The sequence below is a fragment of the Urtica dioica genome, chromosome 2 (genome assembly GCF_054948205.1).
Source record: "Urtica dioica subsp. dioica isolate 48M chromosome 2, U.dioica_male_clone48M_v1_H2, whole genome shotgun sequence".
In the NCBI taxonomy this organism is placed as follows: Eukaryota; Viridiplantae; Streptophyta; class Magnoliopsida; order Rosales; family Urticaceae; genus Urtica; species Urtica dioica.
The window spans coordinates 54,476,896-54,502,515 of NC_142757.1; the positions used below are offsets into that span (position 1 = coordinate 54,476,896).

Genomic DNA, 25,620 nt, shown 5'->3' on the forward strand with positions numbered 1-25,620 from the left:
ACATGTTTTTCCAAGATAAGAATATGATGTCCGACATGTTGAAACAGGTTTTCCAAACAAGAAATATTTCAAATCCACATAAAAAACACATGACAACATAAACTATATTTTTAAATTAACTCAACTCTACATACCAATTTTCGTAGGTACGTAGCTACTTTAGATACGACAAATATTGTCGTTGTTGTTTAACGGTGTTTTTGAAAGCATGATAGACCAGTATCATTTTCCATTCTATCTTACATGTGTCCCTCTGGGAAAGCACATAAAAGCGCACCAGATATCTTTTACAGTGTTCCAACTAAAGCAACAAACAAAATCTCCGTTACAAAATTTAGACGAGAAATAGGCCTAAAAATGGCTACATATCTGTCATGTAAATGTTGTATATTTAACTGATCTTTCTTGATAAGATAAGCTAGCTCAGTAGATAAGCTTTGTGTAATATGCAACACAATTTTTGGTGGGAAGGAAAGACTAGTCGTAGTAGTTTAAAATAATTGGAAATCTATAAATGTATAGTCATTTATTATGATTTCAAAATATTAAATATTGTTACCGGTCTTTAAAATATAATCCACACGAAATCAACTAATCACGAAATATTAAATATCTCCTCAGGTGAATTAGCGGCTTATCTCTTGTACTAGACCGTCGCGGGAAAAAGACACCTTATTATGGACTCTTAGCCACTCAGGGACTTTCTCTATCTCTCAGTTCTACTATTGGAAATACTTCTTTTAGCTAGAACACGATCTTATGGAAAGCTAAGATTCCTTCAAAGATATGTTTTTTTTTATGTGGAAGTGGTATAGGGCAATCCCTACAAATGAAAGAATCAATAAGTTTGGGATCTCATTATTACCTTCTAAATGTCATTGTTGCACATTGGCGAGTCAAGAGACCATAGATCATCTTTTCTTCACTAGCGAGATTGCTGATACTTTGTGGAAGTTTTTCCGGGCTTCCCTCCAAAATTGGAGTAGAGAAATCACGATATACCTCATATCTTCTCCAGTTGGTTGAAAGTTAATGTTAAAAATCAATTTATCCGGACTAAAATATATGTTGTGTTCTGTTTTTTGAAATATATGGAAGAAAAAAAAAACAGGTGCAAAAGTTATCATGAGGATATCAAAATGACATATGAAGGTGTTAGAAGATCGGTATCGTCTCTCATAGATTTGCTTCAATGTTCTCGTCAAGGCACGGCGTGGTGCAACGGAATTTTGGCCAAAAGGATATTTTGTTGAACTTTACTAAGGCTCTTGATGATCAAAATCCTAAGCTTTCTAGGTAATCCGCACAAGGGTCTTAAGCTTAAGATTAGCGGGTCTTTTCTCTTGGGAAAAGGGGCTACTAAAGGGTTGATAAGAAACAGCTCGGGTAATTGTATTTCCTTCTTTACCGGTCCTATTGATTCATACAAGTTTTTAGACTGAAATGGAAAGCCTTAAATGACCTCAAGGATCTTGTTGATAAACTAATTGCTGGTTCTATTCAACCCCCGTAGATTATTAGTTGCATATGAAATTTCATCATGTAAGCGATGAAAAACGTTGAAATCATTCATATTTATCTAGAGAGTAATATGGCTGCGGTGGGTGCTTTAAGTATATTAGGTCATTCTTTAACTCGAGTTAATTTTGCTCGGTTAGATGGTTTTCTTTTTAATATGCGTAATATTATTGTAAAAGATAGCAAGGAACACATCTGTACAGATATCACAATTTTTTGTGTAATTTATCCCTTATGTCTTCTCTTATTTTTCTTTTTATGCCATAAGTGAGGGCTATTAATAAATTTTCCACTACGTGCACATTTATATTTTAAGGGAAAAATTAATCACTTCCACAGGTGATCAATATATGAAAACGATCTAAACAAAAACATATATTATATTATTAGGCATGAAAATGATGATAATACAATACACTAAATATCGTCTAGTAAACTTTTTCATAACAACTCTTTTAATGCAAACAAGCATTGCACGCATTGTATTCAGAGTAACACATACACGGAATTCAAAACAAAAACACACTTGATATATCGTCTAGTAAACTTTTCCATAAAAACCATTCTTCTAATGCAACAAGTAGTGCACGCATTTATTCATTAATTGTAAACACAACACACATGCATAGATATAAGTAGTATAGAGATATTGGCTAGGGTTTTGTTCATGTTCAAGGGCAAAAGGTAACCCTGTAGTTGGTTCCACCGGGGCAAGTGAAGGTACTGGTCGGGTCGTCCTCGGGGAAGCTATAAGCATCGGGACAGCGTTGCTTGAAGAAACCCCTGTAGTTCCACGGGGCCGGGTTTCTACACGCTCCCGGAGCCCTCAGCTCCCCGGGGCATTGCCCGTTTATGTCCGCCGTGCACCTATATTCATCATTAACCACACACACCGCTAATTATATATGTATATATATAGAGAATATAGTATCAATTTAATATGACATTAAGTAGTATATATAGTATCAACTTTAAACACAAAAAAGCCAACGTCATGCATGTTTTCTCTTTGTAGAATAGAAAGTGATGATGTTACAGTTTCGCTATGATGTCCAAACACATCATAGAATTTTAATTTCTCTTCCAAATATTTCTCGTATGTTCCAAACAAAACCTAAAAGTTTGTTCTTTGTAAGTGTGGCTGATTTCTTAATAAAAAAATTTGGGGTTTGTATATTTATTATTCTTCCTTTCTAGTTTCTACAATATGTTATAAGTATCAAATGGGGATACTTGGGAAACAATTCTTAGAGGGTCTAGATAACAAAATTTACAAAGAAATTATTTTTGAGGAGAGGGGCTTAATTAGGCCTTAAAAACAAAACCTGATGGAGCGGCAACCGCTGAAGTCCATGGGAAGGTTGTAGCCGTCGACGAGGGAGATATCGATAAAGTCCAAGTTTTGGTACTGATTTAGGGCAAACTCGGCGAGAGTGGTGGGCGACTGGCCGTAGCCCTGGCACTCGAGGCGCCCACAGTCGCCAGTCTGGCATCCAGTTCCGCCAGAGTTGCACCCAGTGCGGCCCCACACGCGGCCCCCACCCGTGCCAGGCGCGACGTTGAAGGACCACGTCTGGCCCGGCTCGAGCCGCCTGCCTCCCCCCGGGGACGCCGCGGCCCACACCGTGAACTGGCAATTGTTCCTCACGTCGAACCTCGCCGCCTCGGACCAAGGAAGCAAGAGGGCTAGGGTTGTAGTGATCGTGAGGAGCGAGAGGAAAAACGAGAGAGTTTTCAAAGACCTCATGTTGATCAATGAAGGAGTGGTATATATTGAGGAAATGCTTGTGGTGTGAGTTCTATGGGTTGAGATGGTGGGTTTATATAGAGGAGACTAGGGATATTAGTGGGAATAACACTATGTGACGATTTGTTCTTCCAGTAGTATGGCTTGGAAATTCCTCGAATTCATGATGATTACTACGTCATGTCAGGAAGTTTGACACGTCATGTTGTTAAGTAAATTGATATTTTGTGAGTAATAACCTGAAAAATATGAAGTTAAATTATAATGATATATTTTTATTAAACTTACCTCTAAGTCAATAGTCACTTGGTTGATGACATGTAGGGATGGCAATTTGACCCGTTACCCGCATTCCGGCCCGTTACCCGATTTATTCGGGTCGGGTAATACCCGTTCTTTTTGGGTAAACGGGTAAACGGGTAATACCCGTTAAGGTTTTAACGGGTTCGGGTACGGGTAACGGAATAATCATCCCGTACCCGGTTACCCGGGACCCGACCCGTTAACTTTTAAATATTTAATAAATCATATGTTTACCTAATTAGATGATATATTTTAAACATTGTTTTTATACATAAGAATAAAAAAAAAAGTTGGTTCTTTCATATAGACTACAACCAATCTTTCATATAGCACTTTAATATTTTTCACCTAAATTTTATTATTTTTAAACTTTATATTTTTGAGAGATTTTTATTTTATAAACGGGTAAACGGGTCTACCCGACCCGCTACCATTTTTTAAACCGGGTAACGGGTCTAATATTTTTAACCCGCTTACCCGGCGGGTATCCCCGTTACCCGGCCCGTCTCAAAATTCGGGTAAACGGGTCCGGGTAACGGGTAAAAAATTATAACGGGTACGGGTAACGGAATAGGTGTACCCGGCCTTACCCGTACCCGTTGCCATCCCTAATGACATGGGTTAAAAGCACTCAAAACATCTTAAATATTATGTAATTTATTCAATGGGGCTGAGAAAACAAATTAATTCAAGATTTGTGCATTAATTTATACATATGCTATATACAAGATGTTAATATATATATATATATATATATATATATATATATATATATATATATATATTTCCGATTTTCACTAGTCGTTAATCCTATGGCGGAGGTAGGAGTTCCAGTTAGAGGGAGGGGTAAATTTGAAAGAAAAAAAAAACATTGTAAAAAGCAAAAATTAAAAATAAAAAAAAACATACATTTTTGGTTAACAATATAAAAATGATAAAAAAAAATTAGTGTAAAAAAATATAATTTGAAACTATAAATTTTGGATAGATTCCAAGCTCATATATTTTTAAATGAATTTAATATTTAATTAAATATGTAGTAGATTATATATTTATGTTGTGAATTTAGCATACTTTTAGTACTCATAATTTTACAATTTTGGTGCAGTTCAAATATGATGTTAATGCCGAAAAATGGATCAACATTTAGAACCGGTCACGGTTCGATCTAAGGTTGGACCCTATGATCGCGCGGTAGTCAAATGATGAAGAAACTCCCAAGCTCGTCGCCTTTGCCGTGATGGAAAGAAGTTTCCGATGGTCCGTCACCTGTAAAATGAGAGAAGAGTGAGCTAGAAGGGTGCAGAGGGGTTTCCTCCGGCACGCACTTCGACGCTCAATATTAGTACAAGTGTTATGTGAGGTGGGGGCGTTTGTTCTCCCTTAGGAATTATATAGAGAGAAGGTATGGGTTGAGAGAGAGACATAGTTTTGTTAAGTTGAGAGACATTTACCTTCTAATGATGAGATTTTAAGTATTTAGTATAACCTGAAGAATCGGGGTAGTTTCGTCATTTAGTGAGACACGCCAATGAGGCCACTGGTGAGAAGGTCAGATGAGATCTACCGCTGATTCATGGTGATGAGACTCACCGATCACTCGCACTTGACGAGGCCTACCAACGAGTTCTGAGACCTACTGATGAGTCATGAGTCCTACTGACGAGTCCCGAGTCTTACCGATAATGAGTTTCGAAACCTATTGATGCATCCTGAGACCTACCGATGAGTCCCGAGACTTACTGATGAGTCTCGGGACCTACTGATAAGTCCCCAAGACCTACCAAGTCATGCTGAAGAGATATACCTATGAGTCTTGAGTCCTACTAATGAGTCCCGAGTCCTATCGATGAATTTCGAGACCTACTGATGGGGTCTGAGATCTACTGATGACTTCTGACACTTACTGATGAATCCCGAGACTAACCGATGAGTCCCGAGACTTACTGATGAGTCTTGGTACTTATCGACGAGTCCTGAGATCTATTAATAAGTCTCGAGACCTAGAGATGAGTCATGGGACCAACCGATGAGTCCCGAAACATACTGATGAGTCCTGAGACCTACTGATAACGTGGTCCTCTGACTTGTCCTAATTTTTATTGGGTCGGGCGTAGTGAGCATCTCTTTTTTCTTGGGTTGGGCCGTCATGTTTCCTGGAAAGGAAAAACGACTCATAACATATGGTTTAATTCAATGCTCCATGTTGCTATTTTAATTTATTTATAATAATATGAAGTATTTTGGAGTTTATATTTAGAATTTTTTTCTTTTTTTGAGATAAATTAAATTTAATAAGAATTATTAGTTTAATTTTTTTTTAATTATAGAATTCATTTTTATACACAATCCAATTATATATCTAATATACACTAACAAAAAGTTTAAATACCTTTGTTTCTAATAAATTATACTTAATAATTATAACAATTTATTCGGGATATTAAAATAATTTTCATTTTAACATAGAATTCATTTTGCTTTCTTAGTTTTTTAAAATGAAAAATATTAATGGTTTCCATAACTTTTTTAACATAATTATAAATGATAACCGGTGTGTAGCATAACCTTACAAGTTAAGTGGAATGTTAGCTAAGTGATTTAGAAAAATAGGCTCTCGGGTGGACAGAATTAAATAAAATTCAGAGAGAGTGCCAACACCACAATTTATTATCTCACATTCCATGACAAAACTGATGTCATCTGTTTGTCACGTTATTCAACTTCGAGAGATCGTTAATTAGATGTTTCCATGGAAAAAGATCGATCTTGTCTATCGTGGGAAAGACTTTTGCTATACTTTGCCGAGCCTGTTTTTAGTCTCTCCATTTTCGTAGTAGCTACATATACACAGTGACGGATCTAGCTAAAATTTGGAACTAGGAGGGAAAATTTAGGAGAGGTGAATATGAAGAAAATTGTTTTATAATGAGTCTTTTTCTTGAATGATATATATAATTTTGAACTAATTGTAAAATTTAGAGATAAAAATTATAATTAAATTTATAAGAGGCGTGTAAAAAAAAAATTATTCAAGAGTAGCAAATATGAAAAAATTATATAATTTGGGATAAATATATAAAATATTAAAAATGTAGAGATAACATTTTAATTTTGAAAAGTTCAGGGGTCATTAGCCTCCGCCCTTGTGCGCGCATATATATATATATATATATATATATATATATATATATATATATATATATATATATATATATTATTGTTAACTTAAGTGAACTAATAAGTTTATATATGTATACACGAAAAATACGTATACATACATCTTAATATTCATGAATATGAATAGTAAAAGGTGAACTAAGTTTTATACATGTATGTTTAAAAAACTTAAGCAGGTAAGAAAAAAAAACGTTTTTTTAAAATGGTATCGTCGAGTTTAGAAACTTGTTTCAAAGGGTATGGTCAAGTTTCAAGCAATAATCAAAATATCGTTATCGATGCTATACCGAAACTCGGATTTTACTGGGTTATCAAGAGATATCAATGGTTTACCAGGGTATCCAATGAGAGTAAAGGTATACAATATCGATAAAGTTACCATTATCGACATGATTTACCGACAAATACTTGATTTACCGAAGGGTATCCAGTGAACACATAATTATATATATATATATATATATATATATATATATAACTGTTTTCATACATATGATAAAAATGCAAATAGTCTACAAAATATCTTCATCATTACTATAACTCACGTTTTGCAATTTTACACACTACACACTCATTGAAGCAATCAACCCTCTATTATTTAAAGCCCGTGACTATGGGCTTAAAATTTCAAAAATTTCAAAAGTCGGCCCACGATCATTGGCTGAAATTTTTTAAAATTTAAAAAAAGAAAAAAAATTAATTTAAAAAATTGACCTATTTTCGAAGTTTCGGTAACTAATCCAGTTTTTTTTTGCTGGTAACCGGCGATTTTTCCAGTATCTAACGGTTTTGTTCATACCGCTACTGGGAAGTGCTAAAAAACAGTATACCGACCAATTTTCTCTCAATTTCTCTAGTTTTAAATTTTAAAAAATTAACATATTTTGGGGGTTTCGGTAATCGATCTAGTTTTCTATGGTAACCGGTGATTTTGCTACCGGAAAGTGCCAAAAACCGGTATAGCGACCGATAATTTTCTCCGGTATTTCAATCCCCGTTCCAATATCTTGTTTCTAATTATTTTCTGAAGTTAATGCACGGCGATAATTATGCTTGCGTTTGACTGGTCGTATAAGGTTGAAGGATGACTGAAGGACATTAGTTCAATTTTAGTAGCTTTAGTATTCTTGAAAATGAAGTATTTATCGTTAGTGTGATGTTGTGGAATTACGCAGCGAAGATTCGATTGTCCATATGTACATTATCTATAATATTGGAAAAGTCATGTATTACTACTATGAGGATAAGAGACAAGAAAATATAAGATATTTATAATCTAATATTGGAAAAATCATTACTCATATAGCTATGGTGATAAGAGCAAAGAAAAAAACGAAAAAGGGAAGTCTAAGGGTAACTATACATATTATATTTGTATTTGATTTTTTAGCTTAATTACAACATGAACTATTACACGAGACTAATTCCTAAATTATTGTTTGGAAATTAGTGATCTTAAATTATTGGTTTTGGAGTCTTTAGTCAATTTTTTTTTAAAGTATCTCGTTCTACGAAACTCCAGTCTCCAGCACAACTAAAAAAAATTAAGCATATTAAGTAAATTGTTGATTATAAAAACAAAACTAATTAAACTGTACTATTATGATCTTAAAATACACGAAGTAATATTTTGTTATAATAATATTTTTTTAAATTTATATGCACGTTATTTTAATGTATAAGTTAGGCTTTATGTTATAAATAAACGACTAAAATGCTGTAATAATTTAAGAACAATTTTGCTTCAAAAAATAATTCGAGGAAAGATCTATTACATGATAGTTTAATGACTATTCGGCTATATAAAGATATAGGTATTCAAGCGCAAAATAGTATAGAATTGTCAAAATATAGGTTTTCCAAAAAATTAGATAATCAGACGAAGCTTATTTAAAACAAATTAGCTAAAATCGCCCAGGATTGTTAAAAAATTGCATTATTACTAATATGAGGATAAGAGACAAGAAATATAAGGTATTCATGTTCTTATATAAAAATAAATAAATAAAAAGTCATTACTATATCTTGCTAAGGTGATAAGAACGAAGAAAATAACCAGAAAGCAAAGTGTAAGTTTAAACTATACATATTACATTTGTGTTTAATATTTCAGCTTAAATAATACATAAACTATTATATGAGACACATTCCAGTTGTCGTTTTATCATTGAGGAAAAATGGTACCCGTAATAAAAAAAAAAAAAAAAAAAAAAAAACGACACGGAAGACAAACTAAAATCTCAAGTTCAAAGATCAAGCCTAGTCCAGACACTTGAGACATAGCCAAAAGATGAAACACGTACGCAGTCTCGTATTTGATATTATTTGATAATCCCCAACGTTTATACTTTCCTTTTATATAGATTATACTTCACGAAATTAATCTTTTGATAATAGCATAAATTAACTTTAATCTCTAGTTGTCGTAGAATGTATACCGTATAACTCTCTTTTTTCACTTCATTTGGGGAATGACGAAGAAAACAATAAAAACAAATGTTGGAATAATTTTGGGACTACTAATGTCATTAAATAAATGTGTTGGGTCATTATTAATTAAGTCAAAATTGATGTGATCTAATTTAGAATAAAGTTTGTGACTTAAGGACATATTTGTCATGAAGTTATTATGTGGCTACCATAAGTGCTAATCTAATTTGATGAGGGGCCAAATTAGAAATAAGCAATAGTTATTAGTAACTGTTTGGCAGTTATTAATAACAGGGTAGGTCCCTGATTGCAGTACGTACGATTATTTTCTTGTATCCTCATCAACAAAAATTCTCCAGACTCAGGCAAACTGCAATCAGAAGATCATCCAACTTTTGGTGTTTACAATCCATGGATTCAGGTACGCTTCCGCTATTAAGATCTATGGTTTGGTTTCTCTTGAATTGAATTAGGATTATTTTTTTAGGGATTTAAAATCCTAACAACAAAAGCATATACTATTATGATGAAAATACAATACAATACACTAGATGTATCGTCTAGTAACTTTTCCACAACTACCCTTCTCTTCTCATGCGACAAGTATAGTGCACGAATTTATTCATAGTAAGTAGTAACTCACACACAGTAGTGATAGATTTAAGTAAAGAGATGAGATTATTATCAATTAGGGTTTCGTTCATGTTCAAGGGCAAAAGGTAACCCTATAGTTTGTTCCACCGGGGCAAGTGAAAGTACTGGTCGGGTCGTCCTGAGGGTAACTATAAGCATCGGGACAACGTTCCTTGAAGAACCTCGAGAAGCGTGTGGGCCCACAACTTCCTTGGCCGTTGGTGCAACAGAACTCGTTGGTCTTGAAAACCGTGCACGGATTGTTGCAACCCCCGGCGGCTCTCAGCTCCCCGGGGCACTGCCCGTTGATATCCGCGGTGCACCTGATTATTGTTAATTAATCACACACGTACCGTTAATTATATCGAAAATATTTTTAGAAGAAATAAACTATATTTGTCTTAAGTACATTATAATTAAGACAACATGTACGCTTTGTAGTATAGAATAGCCAAACTCATATATAATTAAAAGGGTAATTAAGCTAAGTAGCCTCCTGAAAATAGCCAATTTATTTTTAGCCAACGTTCTGTAAATAAGTGGTAAATAGCCAGGAGGATTTATTTACAACAAAAATTGGCCGAGACTACCCTTCCAACCGTTCCCGCCCATTAACATGCTGAAAATAAAACATTTAATACAAAATATTCTGAAAATATAACCGCCCATTAATGTCATTAAGATTATTAATTAAGATCATTAATCAACCAGGCCTTTTTTCTTTTGCTCTTCTCTTCCATTTCGCGTCGCTTCTAGTTTCTTCTCCGAATTCATCCATGACCAGCAACGATCCCGAGCACCGTGAGGACTAGGAGACCCGGCCGCCAAGGACGAGGACACCGAAGCGCAGGTCGCTCCGATCGTCAAGCTCGAAGAGGTCGCTGTCAGTACCGGCGAGGAAGACGAAGACGCCGTCCTCGATCTGTAAGTTTCTGTCTCATCGCCGATCTCGCTGTAAAACCCTAAGTTTTCTTTCGCTCTTCTCTTCCATTTCGCGTCGCTTCTAGTTTCTTCTCCTAATTCATCCATGGCCAGCAACGATCCCGAGCACCGTGAGGACGAGGAGACCCCGGCCGCCGAGGACGAGGACACCGGAGCGCAGGTCGCTCGGCGGCGGTTGAGGCGGCGTTTATGGCGGAGGAGGCTACAGCGGTGGCGGTGGTCGCGGAGGAGGTGGAGGCGGTGGGAACAACTGCTTCAACTGCTTCAATTTATTATTTTGGGGTTTTTTTCTAGGGTTTGATATTTGGGGATGGGTGTTTCGTTTTCAGTTTGCGCGCTTTGTTTGGTTGGTTATGTTGTTTTTTTTTTTTTTTTTTTTAATATACAGTATGTTCGTGTAAATAGATAGCCTATTTACAGTATGTTCGTGTAAATAGGCTATCTATTTACAGTATATTCATGTAAAAACGAAGCTTATTTACAGTATATTCATTGTAAATACAAAGCCTATTTACAGTTAATCGTGTAAATAAACTGAAAAATTCTGGAAATATTTTGAGCACGAAAATTCTGGAAATTATGAATATATGGAAGACAAAAAAATATCAATGAATGAAGAATTAATTCGAAATTAATTACCTAATGAATTGCAACGAAAATAGAAACTAATTAACTAAAGTCAATGTTAAAAATTTCCAAATACATAACAATTAATGGCTGATATCTTTCAAAATCTGCTCAAAATTCAAATTTCAAATTTCAAATTTGAAACTTCCATTTTCGGTTTAATATTTAATTCGAATTTTTTTAAAAAAATTGCCTAATTAAAATAGCTGAAGGACAAAAAAGTAAAACTAATTCAATTAATAAGCTGCCACGTAAGCAAGATGGCTATTTACAGGAAATTAACGAAAGGTTGGCTAATTTTAAATTGCTACACTTTCCGTGGCTTATGCAGCCAATTATTTGTAATTAAAACTATATATGAAACTATATAGAACAGTCAAACTCATGTCTGACTATTCTATACTACAAAGCGTACATGTTGTCTTAATTATCATGTAATCATTTACCATAGACATTATTTTTAGCAATCTAATCATTTTGAAATATAAAATTTCAATATAAGATTAAAAAAATTTCAATTTTTTTTTTGTTTAGAAAACTAGTCAAACTATTAGCTAAACCAATTTATTTATTCAAATAAATAAATAAAAACTCTTGAAAAATGTAATGGACACACTAAAATAATAACTAGTTTATTCTTTTATTAAAACATTTTGTTTAACACCGCTAGTTTACTAATAATTTGTTGTAATACGTATGTGGTATACATATATAACATGTGTATTATTTAGGGAATTTGTTGATCAAAAACTCTGATCAATCAACTTAGTTTTTTTTTTTTTTATATATAAAATTCATTTTTGGCTAGTTATTTTCGGGATGTCCAAAAATAAAAATTACCTAATGGATCGGCAACCGGTGAAGTCCATGGGGAGGTTAAATCCGTCGACGAGCGAAATGTCGATAAAGTCCAAGTTCTGGAACTGATTTAGGGCAAACTCCGCCAGCGTGTTCGGCGGCTTCCCAAAGTTTCGGCACTCGAGGGCCCCGCCGTTGCAGTCGCCAGTCTGGCACTCGCCTGCGCCGAAGTTGCAGCCGGTGCGGCCCCACACGCGGCCCCCGACCGTGCCAGCCGGGACGTTGATGGTCCACGTCTGCCCGCTATCGAGCCTCTTGCCTCCTCCCGGGACCGCCGCGGCCCACACCGTGAACCGGCAGTTGTTCTTTATGTCGAAAGTCGCCGCGTCGGACCAACAAGGAAGCAATAGGGCTAGGGTTGCGAAAAGAGAGAGCGAAACGGTGAGGGTTTTGAAAGACCTCATATTAATGTGCTATTAGTTTGTTGTTGTATATGTGGTGGTGTGAGTTTTATGGGTTGATAATATGGGAGGTTTATATAGAGGCTCTTTTAGTAGAGAGTGTTACTAGCGATCTTCGTCACGACTTTTCTCGATGTAGCTAGAGACTAGAAGGTCTGAAAATTCTGCCGATTTGTGATGAAGGAGATATGATGTCATGTTAGGAAGTATGACTAGTCATGTTATGTTACGTATTGATATTTTGCTGAGTAACGTGAAAATATATATATATATATATATATATATATATATATATATATGAAGTTAAATTGGCATATATATGCTAAATTTTGAAAAAACTGGCCTAATTTTGATTGAACTACGTAGTCAAGTGGGCCCACCAATAAATTAGACATTGGTGCATGTACAGAGCACCAATCCCACCTCTTTTGTATATTAAAGTAAATAAAACAATAAATTATATACCACAAGTCTCGTAAACAAATTTAAAAAAATAGTAGAGTGGGACTCACTTTAAATAATTATTGGTGTTACACCCATAGGTGTTTTTTATTTTTGTAATGAATGATATAGATGAAAAAAAAATATAAGATGCGTTAAATTTAGACACCTCTAACCTCTAAGACACTAATTATTAGTGGGTTGATGAAATTAGTTAAACATTTTAAATATTATGAAATTTATCTAATGCTGCTGGAAATTGATTCATTTAACTAAGTGATCAAGATCTAATAATATAGCGTCCATTTTTATAGATTTGCCTCTGATTTGAACGTATGTAATAAATGTGATGTTAGTACTATGGTATTTTAAAAAAAATTATCTACACATCTGTATTATATATATATATATATATATATATATATATATATATATATATATATTTAAAGCCAGCCGACATGTAATGTTTTCCGCGTGACGACGTGCATTTGATTGGTCGTATCAAAATCTAGTGGCTGTAAAAACAAATTGATTCAAGACACAGGGCATTAATTTCTACGTACCATATATGATGGTAACAGACAGGCCCTACAACCATTTTCTACAAAAGGGTTACTAAAGGGTAAACTTGTACAACTTGTTTCATTTTTCAAGTATTCGATCCCATCGACTCGTTAGTAAATTTATATTTATTCGATCACATAACAATTATACCAGCGGGACAAAAATAAGCGTTATTAATGCATATAATCTAATTTTTTAAAGTGTCGGCACTTACTAATCTTAATTAAGTATGATGATATGAGACAGAAAAATAAAGATATAGGACGTAGAAGCTCGTGGTGTGATTGAATTGGAGGTGCTGTGATATTGTGATTGTGAGAGATAATAAAGTGACTGTAATAATGAAAGGTTATTATTTTTTGTTGTTATTTTAGTGGTATGGACTAAAATAATCAGTTTATGGACTAAAAAATATTACAAGCTAGAGTCGTTGGTAACATACATACGCTTTTCTTTATTTTAAATGTGGGAATTGATATACTTGTTACATAAAGAACACTTGTACTCTATGCTTTATATTGTTTTGATTCTCAATCAATCCTAGGGTCTTATATGCAGCTATTTTTTAGTCCATAAACTGATTACGCAAGTTGGCCAAAATATAAATGAACTAATACACCATTTCAAAAGTGAGTTGGTAGATTCCTCAAAAAAAAAAAAAGTGAGTTGGTAGAGGATACTATAAGCACAGTATCCGTGCACAATATCTATATCCATGAAGAGTGATACAAAAGCCAATTAGATATCCATGGTTTAACTTTCAAGCATTAATTATTATCATATAGCATACGCTTATATAGTGATGACATAACATCGATCATATATAGATATATAAGTAAGTATAGTATTGTAAATGGATTCTAAGGGCAAAACACAACCCTATAGTTGGTCCCACCAGGGCAGGTGAAAGTGCCGGTGGAATCGTCTTTTGGGTAGCTATAAGCGTCGGGGCAGCGAGTCTTGAAGAACCTCGAGTAGTCTGTGGGCCCGCACTTTCCGGAATTGCAACAGTATTGGTCGGTTTTGAACACCGTGCACGCGTTGTTACACCCGCCCGTTGCCCTCAGCTCTCTAGGGCACTGCCCGTTTATGTCCGCCGTGCACCTGAATCCAAACAAATACGTGACTCTCGCAAAATTATAATACCTTTTTATTTCCTAAACCTATATATTACAATAAGAAATAACAAGAGATTTTTTTTATATATAAGTCAATGGTTTACGTACCCTCGATTAAAATTATAGTTTAACTATTCAAAAATATTATTTATAAGATTTCTCGTAGTATATAGCTATATATGGCACATATTGTCGTATAAATTGAGCTATTTTCTTATTAATTATTGAATATTTAGACTGAAAATTAAGACACGTAATCCGGATTACGGATCGTAAAAGTACGGGATGTCATCAACTTCTAACTATATTTTAAACAGAAAATAAAAAATTTTAAAAAATTATAATAATATGACATAAGTCATAAACTGAACAAATATATTCATTTCATTTTATCTCTTTCAAACTAGTTGTATCTTGATTTTCTTCTTCCCTTTATACTTTTTTGCAAGATTATATTAATTAAACGCAAATTTCTCTCTTTTACCTATGTTGATAATAACTAGAGTAAGACTATACTTTGACATAAAAATAAAAATAAAATAAAAACAACCGAGTGTACCTAATTCCGCGGCAGTTTCCAGAGGTAGGGCTAAAGTCCATAGCGACGTTGAAGCCGTCGATCAATGAGATATCGAAGAAGTCGCGATTGTTGAATTGATTGAGGGCGTACTCCGCTAGGGTGTTGGGCGGTTGACCATAGCCCCGACACTCTAGGACCCCACCACAGTCTCCGGTCTGACACCTGCCCCGACCCAACCCATCAAAACTACACCCGGTTCGAGCCCAAATACGAGCCTGGGTTGTGAAACTCCAAAACTTTACCATCAAATAATTAGAAATTCGGGAGATAATATACATTTTTTTTTATAATTTTTTTTTCTTGCCTTTTGTGTTATGCTCGTTTCCAGGCTGTGAGTTTTTTTTTAGCTTCAAGTAAATTAATCTAAAAGATTATTACAATACAAAAATAATCTTTTTTTATGTGTATATTTATATACACACCAATACACGTCAGTCTATAAGGTATTCCTTAGTTGTATGAGGAAAGTTTTGATTAGCTATAGTTATTCTCTTAGATACATACATATAAATATATATACACACATATATGCATGTGTATAGATCAATCGGTGGCAAAGTTTTCTTTTGATATTAGTCACAATAAAACAAAATAATATAGTTTCCGAATTGGTGTTTTACACTTCCTTTTTATTAAACCTAAAAAAAATATATGAAGAAAGTGTGTGGAGAGAATATTTTATTTTTGAATATGGTTATATATGGCTACTTACGTTCAGTAATTTAATCGTATTAAGAGAATGGAAGGCAATCGTTACCTTTTTGTCCACACTCATTTTATGAAAGAATTAAAGTTGTGATTTAATTAGATTAATATGAGACTTTCTATTGGTTGCTTTTGAATCTTCTCTTGCCTGTCTCTGAAGCTACGGTCAAATACTCATTTTCTTCCCTCTTCCTCACACACACTTCCATATTCTCTCTTTCTTTTCATCCTTTTCAAAAAAAAAAAAAATCCTAATTAACCTAGTAGTATTTACCTTGAGTTTGATGTTCATACAAAGATCAAGGAGCATCTTTTACGATTGAATTATTCAGAGGTATTTTTTTCCCTATGTGACATATTTTACATGATAACATTGATTGTTATATTTTTTTTCTTATGAACAATACTCAATACAATAGTTCTTGTTTTGCAAAGGTTTTTGAGAAGTAACGTAAATGGTTACATATATATAAAAAAAAGGCTTAGTTTATAATTTTAATCTGAGTATTTTATACATGAATATTTAAGATGATTTCAGTATGTGTTTTAAATTTCATGATTTTTGGATTAACCGTTTTTATTATAAAAATCTTTTACCATCGGTACGTAGAACTTTTTTTTTATGATCCAATCAGCTTGTTTTGATTTTAATAAAATAGCTACAAAACGAATTTTGATTTGAAATTTTTTATACCAAAATATTCACGATGTTTGTAATACATGTTTTAAATTTCGAAATTTTTGGATGAACCGTGGTTTTTCTAAAATTCAATTACGGTCAGTATGCAAACTTTTTATTTCTGTTTCAAACAGCATGTTTTGCTATTTTTTTAAAATACTTGCAAAACTTATTTTGGCATGAAATTTTTATACGAGACACATATATTTGTTATTGTTATATATAAAAATAATTAGGATTTTTCTGTTACCGGAAGTATTTTTTTCAGCCTTTATCTTAACAAGTGCTCAGATCTGTCCCGTTTTCTCTAAAACTCAATTTTTAGACAATATATGTTTAAATTAGTTTTCGTCATGTTGGAGTCGGATTTTGGCACTTCCACTGAAGAAGAAAATGTTTAAAATTTTATTTTCTAATATATGGAATTTTTCCAGAATTTTTCTCGAAAATCTTTGTTTTTCCAAAACCCTAGAGCAAAGGGTATTTTTGTCTTCTCACTTTCGAGTCCCGTCTCTGAGTTTTTCCAGAAACTTTATCACGCCAAAAATTGTTTATTAGAACCTGATTTTCATTCTTTCGTTTAGGTCCCGAGCCAAATACGTTTTCCAATCGTTCGATAGTTTAAAGTCGCACGTTCCCGAAACAATGTGAGAATAATCTCACTACAATACGGATTAGTTTAAAATTAATTATGATGAGTGTGTGATCTGAATTGGTTAATATGTGTTATATGATTGATTGTGTGATATTTCTTATATGCGTGTATGTGTTATTGAGTGAATTGTGATTATTATGTTATGTCTTGTTATGATGAGTTTATGTATGAGTTTATTACAACTTTGGCATAACATGTTCTTTTTATTAGCATGTTTTATTTATGGTATGTCATATGTCATCTTTGTATGTAACGCAAATAATCAAGTGATAAGATAAGTAAGAGAGTCGTACCGCCTCGAGCTACGGAGGTATTAAGAGAATTCTCTCGAGCCGACCTACGGGCTCATAAAGGGAGTTTTCTCATATGATATGTTTGTTAGATGGTGCGAACTATGGGAGGTCGCAGCCCCGTAGTTCGTTTCCAAAGTGTACACTGAAAATTGGTACGACTACTCTAGGGGCACCCCGAATAAAATATGATAAGATTTATGATACGAAAGACAATGACACCGTTAGAACTAAAACACTAATTAATCGGTCATGCATTGCATTACTCATCTTTTTGTGAGTTATAGTTATTCTCGCTGAGCGTTAGCTCATATTATGTGTTTTCGTCCGTATTGTAGGTAAGCAACAAATGAATAAGTGAGGAGGGTGGATCAGCGGCGTTCGTTGGCTAAGGGGTTGGGTTTTGGTTCCGCTCGCTTATTTAAAAGACTTCTGCTACGAAATTTTATAAACACTCGGTTTGAGATTTTTATGCTTAAGATACTTTCCAAGTTTAATTAGTTGTGCAAAACTGAAGTTGAATTTTTATGGTTTTATTTCCGTTGAATTTTCCAACCACCTACTTTAGTTTGGAATTCCGAATTAAGTGTTTCTCATATTTTCAAATAATGTTTTTGTAAGATTTCAAATGTTGGTTATTTTCAAAGTTGTTTTTATTTTAAAATCTAAACTTTATAAATTTATGAAACGATGTTTTAAAAAAAAAAAATTATCCACTATTTTTTTAAAGTAAGAGAATTAAGCTTAGTATGACGGTCTGAAAAGCCGGGTCATCACATGGGTCGTGCCGGGATTAACATTTATGGTCCACGTCTGGCCTCGATCAAGCCGTCGGCCACCACCTGGCACGGCCGCGGCCCACACGGTGAATGGGCAGTTGTTTCGGATGTCGAAACAGGCCGCTTTTGTGACTGTTATAAGCCCAAGAGAAGAAATGAGGAAGAAGGGAATTACAACGAGCGATAGGGTTTTGGACAACATTTTCATTGTTGGTATGAGCATATATGGTTATGTCTTACGTTATATTAATATAATATGATAATGAGTACGAGATTATATAGAAGGTGTTATACATGTACAAATCACACTTGGAGTGGATTGATTTGTTTGCATGATTAATTTAGCTCTAGAGTAGAGACGTAGAGATAGTACGTAGTGCGAAATAGCCGCCGGGCAGTAGATACGAGTCACGACTATGATGAGCATGGTTAATTTTGACAAGAATCTAATTGAGTTAGCTCCATAGCTTAGAATCTTAGTTCCATAGCTTAATTAATAAGGATAGATATGGGACTCTATTTTAATGGAGGTATAGATATGAGTCTTTGAATCTTAATTATGCAAATAAAATACTTTAATACAAGAAATACTTCAAATTTTCATTTTACACCTATTCACTCATCTTTGTGTGCATTGAATTTTTCGTTTCATCTAAAATCTAAAATTTGAAAGTGTGGTTAATTAGACAAATCAAACATTATATTCGCAAAAATAAAAGATGCGTTGTATCTTTTTAAATCTAAGCGATATTCCGAAGTTACTTAACAAGTATTAACTTATTAAGAATGCGAAAGATATTGCAACCAAGCAGTAATGAGTGTGTAATCAATTAATTAATTATTACGAGTATTTCTATCCATCTTTATCATAGTCACATTGGGACTATCCCACTCACATAGTCAATGTGAGTTTGCCCCTGCCTAAATTGTTGAAAGTTAAGTTACGGTGAAATATACAGCTATGTGGGTAATCACAAAAAATTGAAGTTAAAGCAATTGAAAATTTTAGATTGTTATAAAGACATTTTATTTCAGTACTCTTGTTGTATTGTGTTTTAGACGAAATTTGCTTTGGACAAATTATTCTTGTTCATTTCATTCTCGAAAATTAGCTTGTTTCACAATTCAAATATATTCATTCTAAAGATATGATAATTTTTATTCAATTTGAATAAATGCTTTATTTAGTGAAACTGTGTTTATAAGTAAAAAAAATTACCTAATGAGAATTAGGTATCGTCCCAGTGCACACTCTTTCTTTCTGGTTCCAATACAAAAAATACTTTTTTGCCGCCATATTTTTCGTGGCTAAATCCTAGAGAGTCGCGGATAAAGCAATTTTAGCCACAAAAAATATCAAGTATATGAAAATGATAGATAATACGTACAATACATAGATATCTTCTAGTAAACTTTTCCATAACAGCTCTTTTAATGCAACAAGTAGTTATCCAGAGTTACACATACACGGAAATCAAAACAAAAACATTATACAAACACCACTTGATATCGTCTAGATTTTTTTTTCTTCCATAAAAACCCTTCTTCTAATGCAACAAGTAGTGCACGCATTTATTCATTGCAACACAACACACATGCATATACATATACATATACATGCATATACATATACATATATATATATATATAAATATAAGTAGAGATATATTGGGTAGGGTTGTTTTTTCAAGGGCAAAAGGTAACTCTGTAGTTGGTTCCACCAGGGCACTTGTTGGTACTCATGTCCTCGGGGAAGCTGTAAGCATCGGGGCATCGTTGCTTGAAGAAATCCCTGTTGTTCCACGGGGCCGGGTTTCTACACCCTCCCGGAACCCTCAGCCCTCCCGGGCACTGCCCGTTTATATCCGCCGTGCACCTAATCATCATCAATCACACACATCGCTAATTTTATATATTATTAATTTAATGTGCCATAGAGTAATAATTTAGTTATATAGCAAATAAAAATTCAAAAAGGTTAAAATGCAGCACAAAAAAGTTGGGGGTAGCCAAGGCCCAGCCTAAGATGGTTGTGGGTCCGTCCAAATCTAACAACCTCTTTTTAGGAGGGACACCAAGAGAGACACCACAGAAGATCTGGATTCGAAGAACAATTGTACAACTAATAAGTAGACTCTATTTCCCATGAAATATTTGGTGATAAATGAAATCAATCCTAATTTTTGCAACGTGCCCATATTTTTGTCTACTTTCACGCTTTCGGATCCTGCTTGTTTCATTTTTCATATTTTCAAACTCTAAACACATAATAAAATTTGGATTCTCCTATTTTTCCCTCTTATTTTCTGTGTTCGCAACGGTACTTTAAAGTTTGTTCATTGTCTAGATCCTTTAATAAGCCACTATCTACGGTTTTTTCATTTATTTTTTTCCTTTATAGTGAGGGCTAGAAATGTTTAGCACGGGAAACTAATCGAAAAAAAAAACATTCTCAAAGGTCTAAAAAATAAAATTTACATATGTAAACTATTTAAAAATAAATAAAATCATAGTAAAAATATATTTTTTTAAAAAAAAATTTTGAGAAGGGGCTTGAGCCTGTTGGATATGGTCCCTAAATCAACACATCAAAGTCATAGACACACACATAGTTTCTACAACAATAAAGAAACTAGATTAAAATAACCCAACAAAGCCCCTAGGAGGCCTTAGCTGTCTAGACATATAGATGGCTAGAATGCACTAAAATAAAACCTGAGGGAGCGGCAACCGCTAAAGTCCATAGGAAGGTTGAAGCCGTCGACGAGGGAGATATCAACGTAGTCAAAACCCTGATACTGATTTAGGGCAAACTCGGCTAGAGTGCTGGGTGACTGGCCGTAGCCCTGGCACTCGAGGCGCCCGCAGTCGCCAGTCTGGCATCCAGTTCCGCCAGAGTTGCACCCAGTGCGGCCCCACACGCGGCCCCCAGTCGTGCCAGGCGCGACGTTGAAGGACCACGTCTGGCTCGGCTCGAGCCGCCTGCCTCCCCCCGGGGACGCCGCGGCCCACACCGTGAACCGGCAATTGTTCCTCACGTCGAACCTCGCCGCCTCGGACCAAGGAAGCAACAGGGCTAGGGTTGTAGTGATCGCGAGGAGCGAGAGGAAAAACGAGAGAGTTTTGAAAGACCTCATGTTGATCAATGTAAGAGTAGTATATATTGAGGAAATGCTTGTGGTGTGAGTTCTATGGGTTGAGATGGTGGGTTTATATAGAGGAGACTAGGGATATTAGTGGGAATAACATTATGTGACGATTTGTTCTTCCAGTAGTATGGCTTGGAAATTCCTCGAATTCATGATGATTACTACGTCATGTCAGGAAATTTGACACGTCATGCATGTTGTTGGTAAATTGATATTTTGTGAGTAATAACCTGAAAAATATGGTTAAATTGTAATGATATGTTTTTATTAAACTTACCTCTAAGGCCATCTCCAACCGATCACTCTATTTCTCACTCTATTTCTCACTCTATTTTTCAGTAAACAGTGATTTCTCTCCAATCGAACTCTATTTCCCACTCTATTTTTCACTTTATTTTTCACTCTATTAATAAAAATTACAACACAAAAAAATAAAATTGTTAATGTAATTGTGTTTGATATTAATTTATTATGACCGTTTTAATATTATAATTTTATTGCAATGTGCATATATCATTGTTGTATTTTAAAATATTGTTGTCTTTTAAATTATGCTAAATATTAAATTTTATATAAATTAAATAATTTTAGGGATAAATATTAAATAATTATATAAAATCTGGGTATTTGAGCAAATTTTAAAACTTATAGAGCAGTGAACAGTGCAGCGCTACAAATAGCGCTGCACTGTTCAAAATTTCCATCCCACGCTATAATAGCGTGAGATATGAAGACCCACTGGAGCACCCACGCTATAATAGCTGGGATTTGGCGCTCCAGTGGAGATGCTCTAAGTCAATAGTCACTTGGTTGATGACATGGGTTAAAAGCACTCAAAACATCTTTAAATATTATGTAATTTATTCAATGGTGCTGATAAAACAAATTAATTCAAGATTTGTGCATTAATTTCTACATATGCTATATACAAGATGTTAATATATATTTCCGATTTTCACTAGTCGTTAATCCTATGGCGGAGGTAGGAGTTCCAGCTAGGGGGAGGGGTAAATTCGAAAAAAAAAACAAAAAAAAACATTGTAAAAAGCTCAAATTAAAAAAAAAAAAAAAAAAACATACATTTTTGGTTAACAATATAAAATGATAAAAAAAAATTAGTGTAAAAAGATATAATTTTAAACTATAAATTTTGGATAGATTCCAAACTCATATATTTTTAAATGAATTTAATATTTAATTAAATATGTAGTAGATTATATATTTATGTTGTGAATTTAGCATAGTTTTAGTACTCATAATTTTACAATTTTGGTGCAGTTCGAATATGATGTTAATGCCGAAAAATAGATCAACATTTAGAACCAGCCGTGGTTCGATCTAAGGTTGGACCCTATGATCGCGCGGTAGTCGAATGCATGATGAAGAAACTCCCAAGCTCGCCGCCTTTGCCGTGATGGAAATAAGTTTCCGATGGCCCGTCACCTGTAAAAGGAGAGAAGATGAGCTAGAAGGACGCATAGGGGTTTCCTCCGGCGCGCACTTCGACACTCAATATTAGTACAAGTGCTATGTGAGGTGGGGGCGTTTGTTCTATCTTAGGAATTATAGAGAGAGAAGGAATGGGCTGAGAGAGACATAGTTTTGTTAAGTTGAGAGACATTTACCTTCTAATGATGAGATTAGAAGTATTTAGTACAACCTGAAGAATCGGGGTAGTTTTCGTCATTTAGTAAGACCCGCCAATGAGGCCATTGGTGAGGAGGTCGGATGAGATCTACCGCTGATTCATGGTGATGAGACTCACCGATGACTCGCACTTGACGAAGCCTACCGACGAGTTCCGAGACCTATTGATGAGTCGTGAGTCCTGCTGACGAGTCCCGAGTCTTACCGATAATGAGTTTCGAAACCTATTGATGAATCCTGAGACCTACCGATGAGTCCCGAGACTTACTGATGAGTCTCGAGACCTACTTATGAGTCCCAAGACCTACCGATGAGTCATGCTGAAGAGATCTACCGATGAGTCTTGAGTCCTACTAATGAGTCCCGAGTCCTATCGATGAGTTCTGAGATCTACTGATGACTTCCGAGACTTACTGATGAGTCTTGGTACTTATCGACGAGTCCAAAGATCTACTAATAAGTCTCGAGACCTAGTGATGAGTCATGGGACCAACCGATGAGTCCGGAGACCTACTGATGATGTGGCCCTCTGACTTGTCCTAATTTTTCTTGGGTCGGGCGCAGTGAGCATCTATTTTTTCTTGGGTTGGGCCGTCATGTTTCCTGGAAAGGAAAAACGACTCATAAAATATGGTTTAATTCAATGCTCCATGTTGCTATTTTAATTTATTTATAATAATATGAAGTATTTTGGAGTTTATATTTAGATTTTTTTTTTAGATAAAATTAATAAGAATTATTAGTTTAATTTTTTAAAAAATTATAGAGTTCATTTTTATGCACAATCCAATTATATATCTAATATACACTAAGAAAAAATTTAAATACATTTGTTTCTAATAAATTATACTTAATAATTATAATAATTTATTCGGGATATTAAAATAATTTTCATTTTAACATAGAATTCATTTTGCTTTCTTAGTTTTTTAAAATGAAAAATATTAATGGTTTCCATAACTTTTTTAACATAATTATAAATGATAACCGATGTGTGTGTCAAGTTAAGTGGAATGTTAGCTAAGTGATTTAGAAAAATAGGATCTCGGGTGGAAAGAATTTATATAAAATTCAGAGAGAGTGCCAACACCACAATTTACTATCTCACATTCCATGAAAAAACCGATGTCATCAGTTTGTCACGTTATTCAACTTCGAGAGATCGTTAATTAGATGTTTCCATGGAAAAAGATCGATCTTGTCTATCGTGGGAAAGACTTTTGCTATACTTTGCCGAGCCTGTTTTTAGTCTCTCCATTTTCGTAGTTGCTACTTATATACACAGTGACGGATCTAGCTAAAATTTGTAACTAGGAGGGAAAGTTTTGATTTTTTTTTTTTCTAAATTTTCTAAGGGGCGTAAGAAAATAATATTAGGAGAGGTGAAAATGAAAAAAAATTGTTTTAAAATGAGTCTTTTTTCTTGAATGACATATATAATTTTGAACTAAAAATGTAAAATTTAGAGATAAAAATTATAAATTTATAAGAGGCGTGTAAAAAAAATTTATTCAAGAGTAGAAAATATGAAAAAATTATATAATTTGGGGTAAATATATAAAATATTAAAAATGTAGAGATAACATTTTAATTTTAAAAAGTTCAGGGGTCATTAGCCTTCGCACTTGTGCGCGCATATATATATATATATATATATATATATATATATATATATATATATATATATATGTTGAGTCTTCGATTCAAACCAATTCAATCTGCGCACAAAATTAATGAACACAGACGTAACTTGAATCGCAAGCAACACACGCAAACACTAACAATAACAGAAAACAAGCGGAAAGGATAAGGACTCAGCAATTTTATCCTGGTTCGGTCGTGAATTGACCTACGTCCAGCCTTGGAGTTTCTTCACTATCAATGAGATCAATCGTCTCTTGGAGATGTTACAGATTACAAGTATTTCGAGAAATCTCTCAACTGTTCTTTTGATCTCACAGCCTTTCTCTCTCTCTCTATACTTTCTCTCTCTACAAAAGTGTCTCTCAGAATACAGAATGAAAAGTTACTTCGAAGAGGCCAAGCCTAACTCTATTTAAAGACCCGGAAGAAGAAAGCTTGCACGCCACGTCATGAAGATCCAACGACCGGACGAACTGCTGTCCTTAGTTCGCAGTTCGCACAACACTTCAGATCTCATCTCGCTCAACACAGCTCGCAGCTCGCTCAACTTCTCTGCTCGCAGCTCGGATTAGATCACTTCATAACAATATATAAATATATATTATTGTTAACTTAAGTGAACTAAGTTTATATATGTATACACGAAAAATATGTATACATACATCTAAATATTCATGAATATATATAGTAAAAGATGAACTAAGTTTTATACATGTATGTTTAAAAAACT

At 34.3% G+C, this 25,620-nt stretch overlaps 4 protein-coding genes across 4 annotated transcripts; all 4 read right to left on the reverse strand.

The window, feature by feature from the left end:
- Positions 1 to 2,045: 2,045 nt before the first annotated feature.
- LOC149405760 (pathogenesis-related protein R major form-like) lies at positions 2,046 to 3,306 on the reverse strand. The gene is made up of 2 exons (XM_089608028.1): positions 2,844 to 3,306; positions 2,046 to 2,385 (listed from the first exon to the last, which is right to left on the reverse strand). The coding sequence occupies exons 1-2, from the start codon at positions 3,263 to 3,265 to the stop codon at positions 2,190 to 2,192; spliced, it is 618 nt and encodes a 205-aa protein (XP_089464154.1). The 5' UTR covers positions 3,266 to 3,306; the 3' UTR covers positions 2,046 to 2,189.
- A 6,564-nt stretch (positions 3,307 to 9,870) lies between these two features.
- Positions 9,871 to 12,879, reverse strand: LOC149405761 (thaumatin-like protein 1). The gene is made up of 2 exons (XM_089608027.1): positions 12,221 to 12,879; positions 9,871 to 10,134 (listed from the first exon to the last, which is right to left on the reverse strand). Exons 1-2 carry the CDS (start codon positions 12,640 to 12,642, stop codon positions 9,885 to 9,887), a joined length of 672 nt encoding a protein of 223 aa, XP_089464153.1. The 5' UTR covers positions 12,643 to 12,879; the 3' UTR covers positions 9,871 to 9,884.
- A 1,625-nt stretch (positions 12,880 to 14,504) lies between these two features.
- On the reverse strand, positions 14,505 to 18,678 carry LOC149405762 (thaumatin-like protein). The gene is made up of 3 exons (XM_089608030.1): positions 18,449 to 18,678; positions 15,322 to 15,557; positions 14,505 to 14,748 (listed from the first exon to the last, which is right to left on the reverse strand). Exons 1-3 carry the CDS (start codon positions 18,671 to 18,673, stop codon positions 14,505 to 14,507), a joined length of 705 nt encoding a protein of 234 aa, XP_089464156.1. The 5' UTR covers positions 18,674 to 18,678.
- Positions 18,679 to 19,713: 1,035 nt separating this feature from the next.
- LOC149405763 (pathogenesis-related protein R major form-like) lies at positions 19,714 to 21,622 on the reverse strand. The gene is made up of 2 exons (XM_089608029.1): positions 21,166 to 21,622; positions 19,714 to 20,326 (listed from the first exon to the last, which is right to left on the reverse strand). The coding sequence occupies exons 1-2, from the start codon at positions 21,585 to 21,587 to the stop codon at positions 20,137 to 20,139; spliced, it is 612 nt and encodes a 203-aa protein (XP_089464155.1). The 5' UTR covers positions 21,588 to 21,622; the 3' UTR covers positions 19,714 to 20,136.
- Positions 21,623 to 25,620: the final 3,998 nt, after the last annotated feature.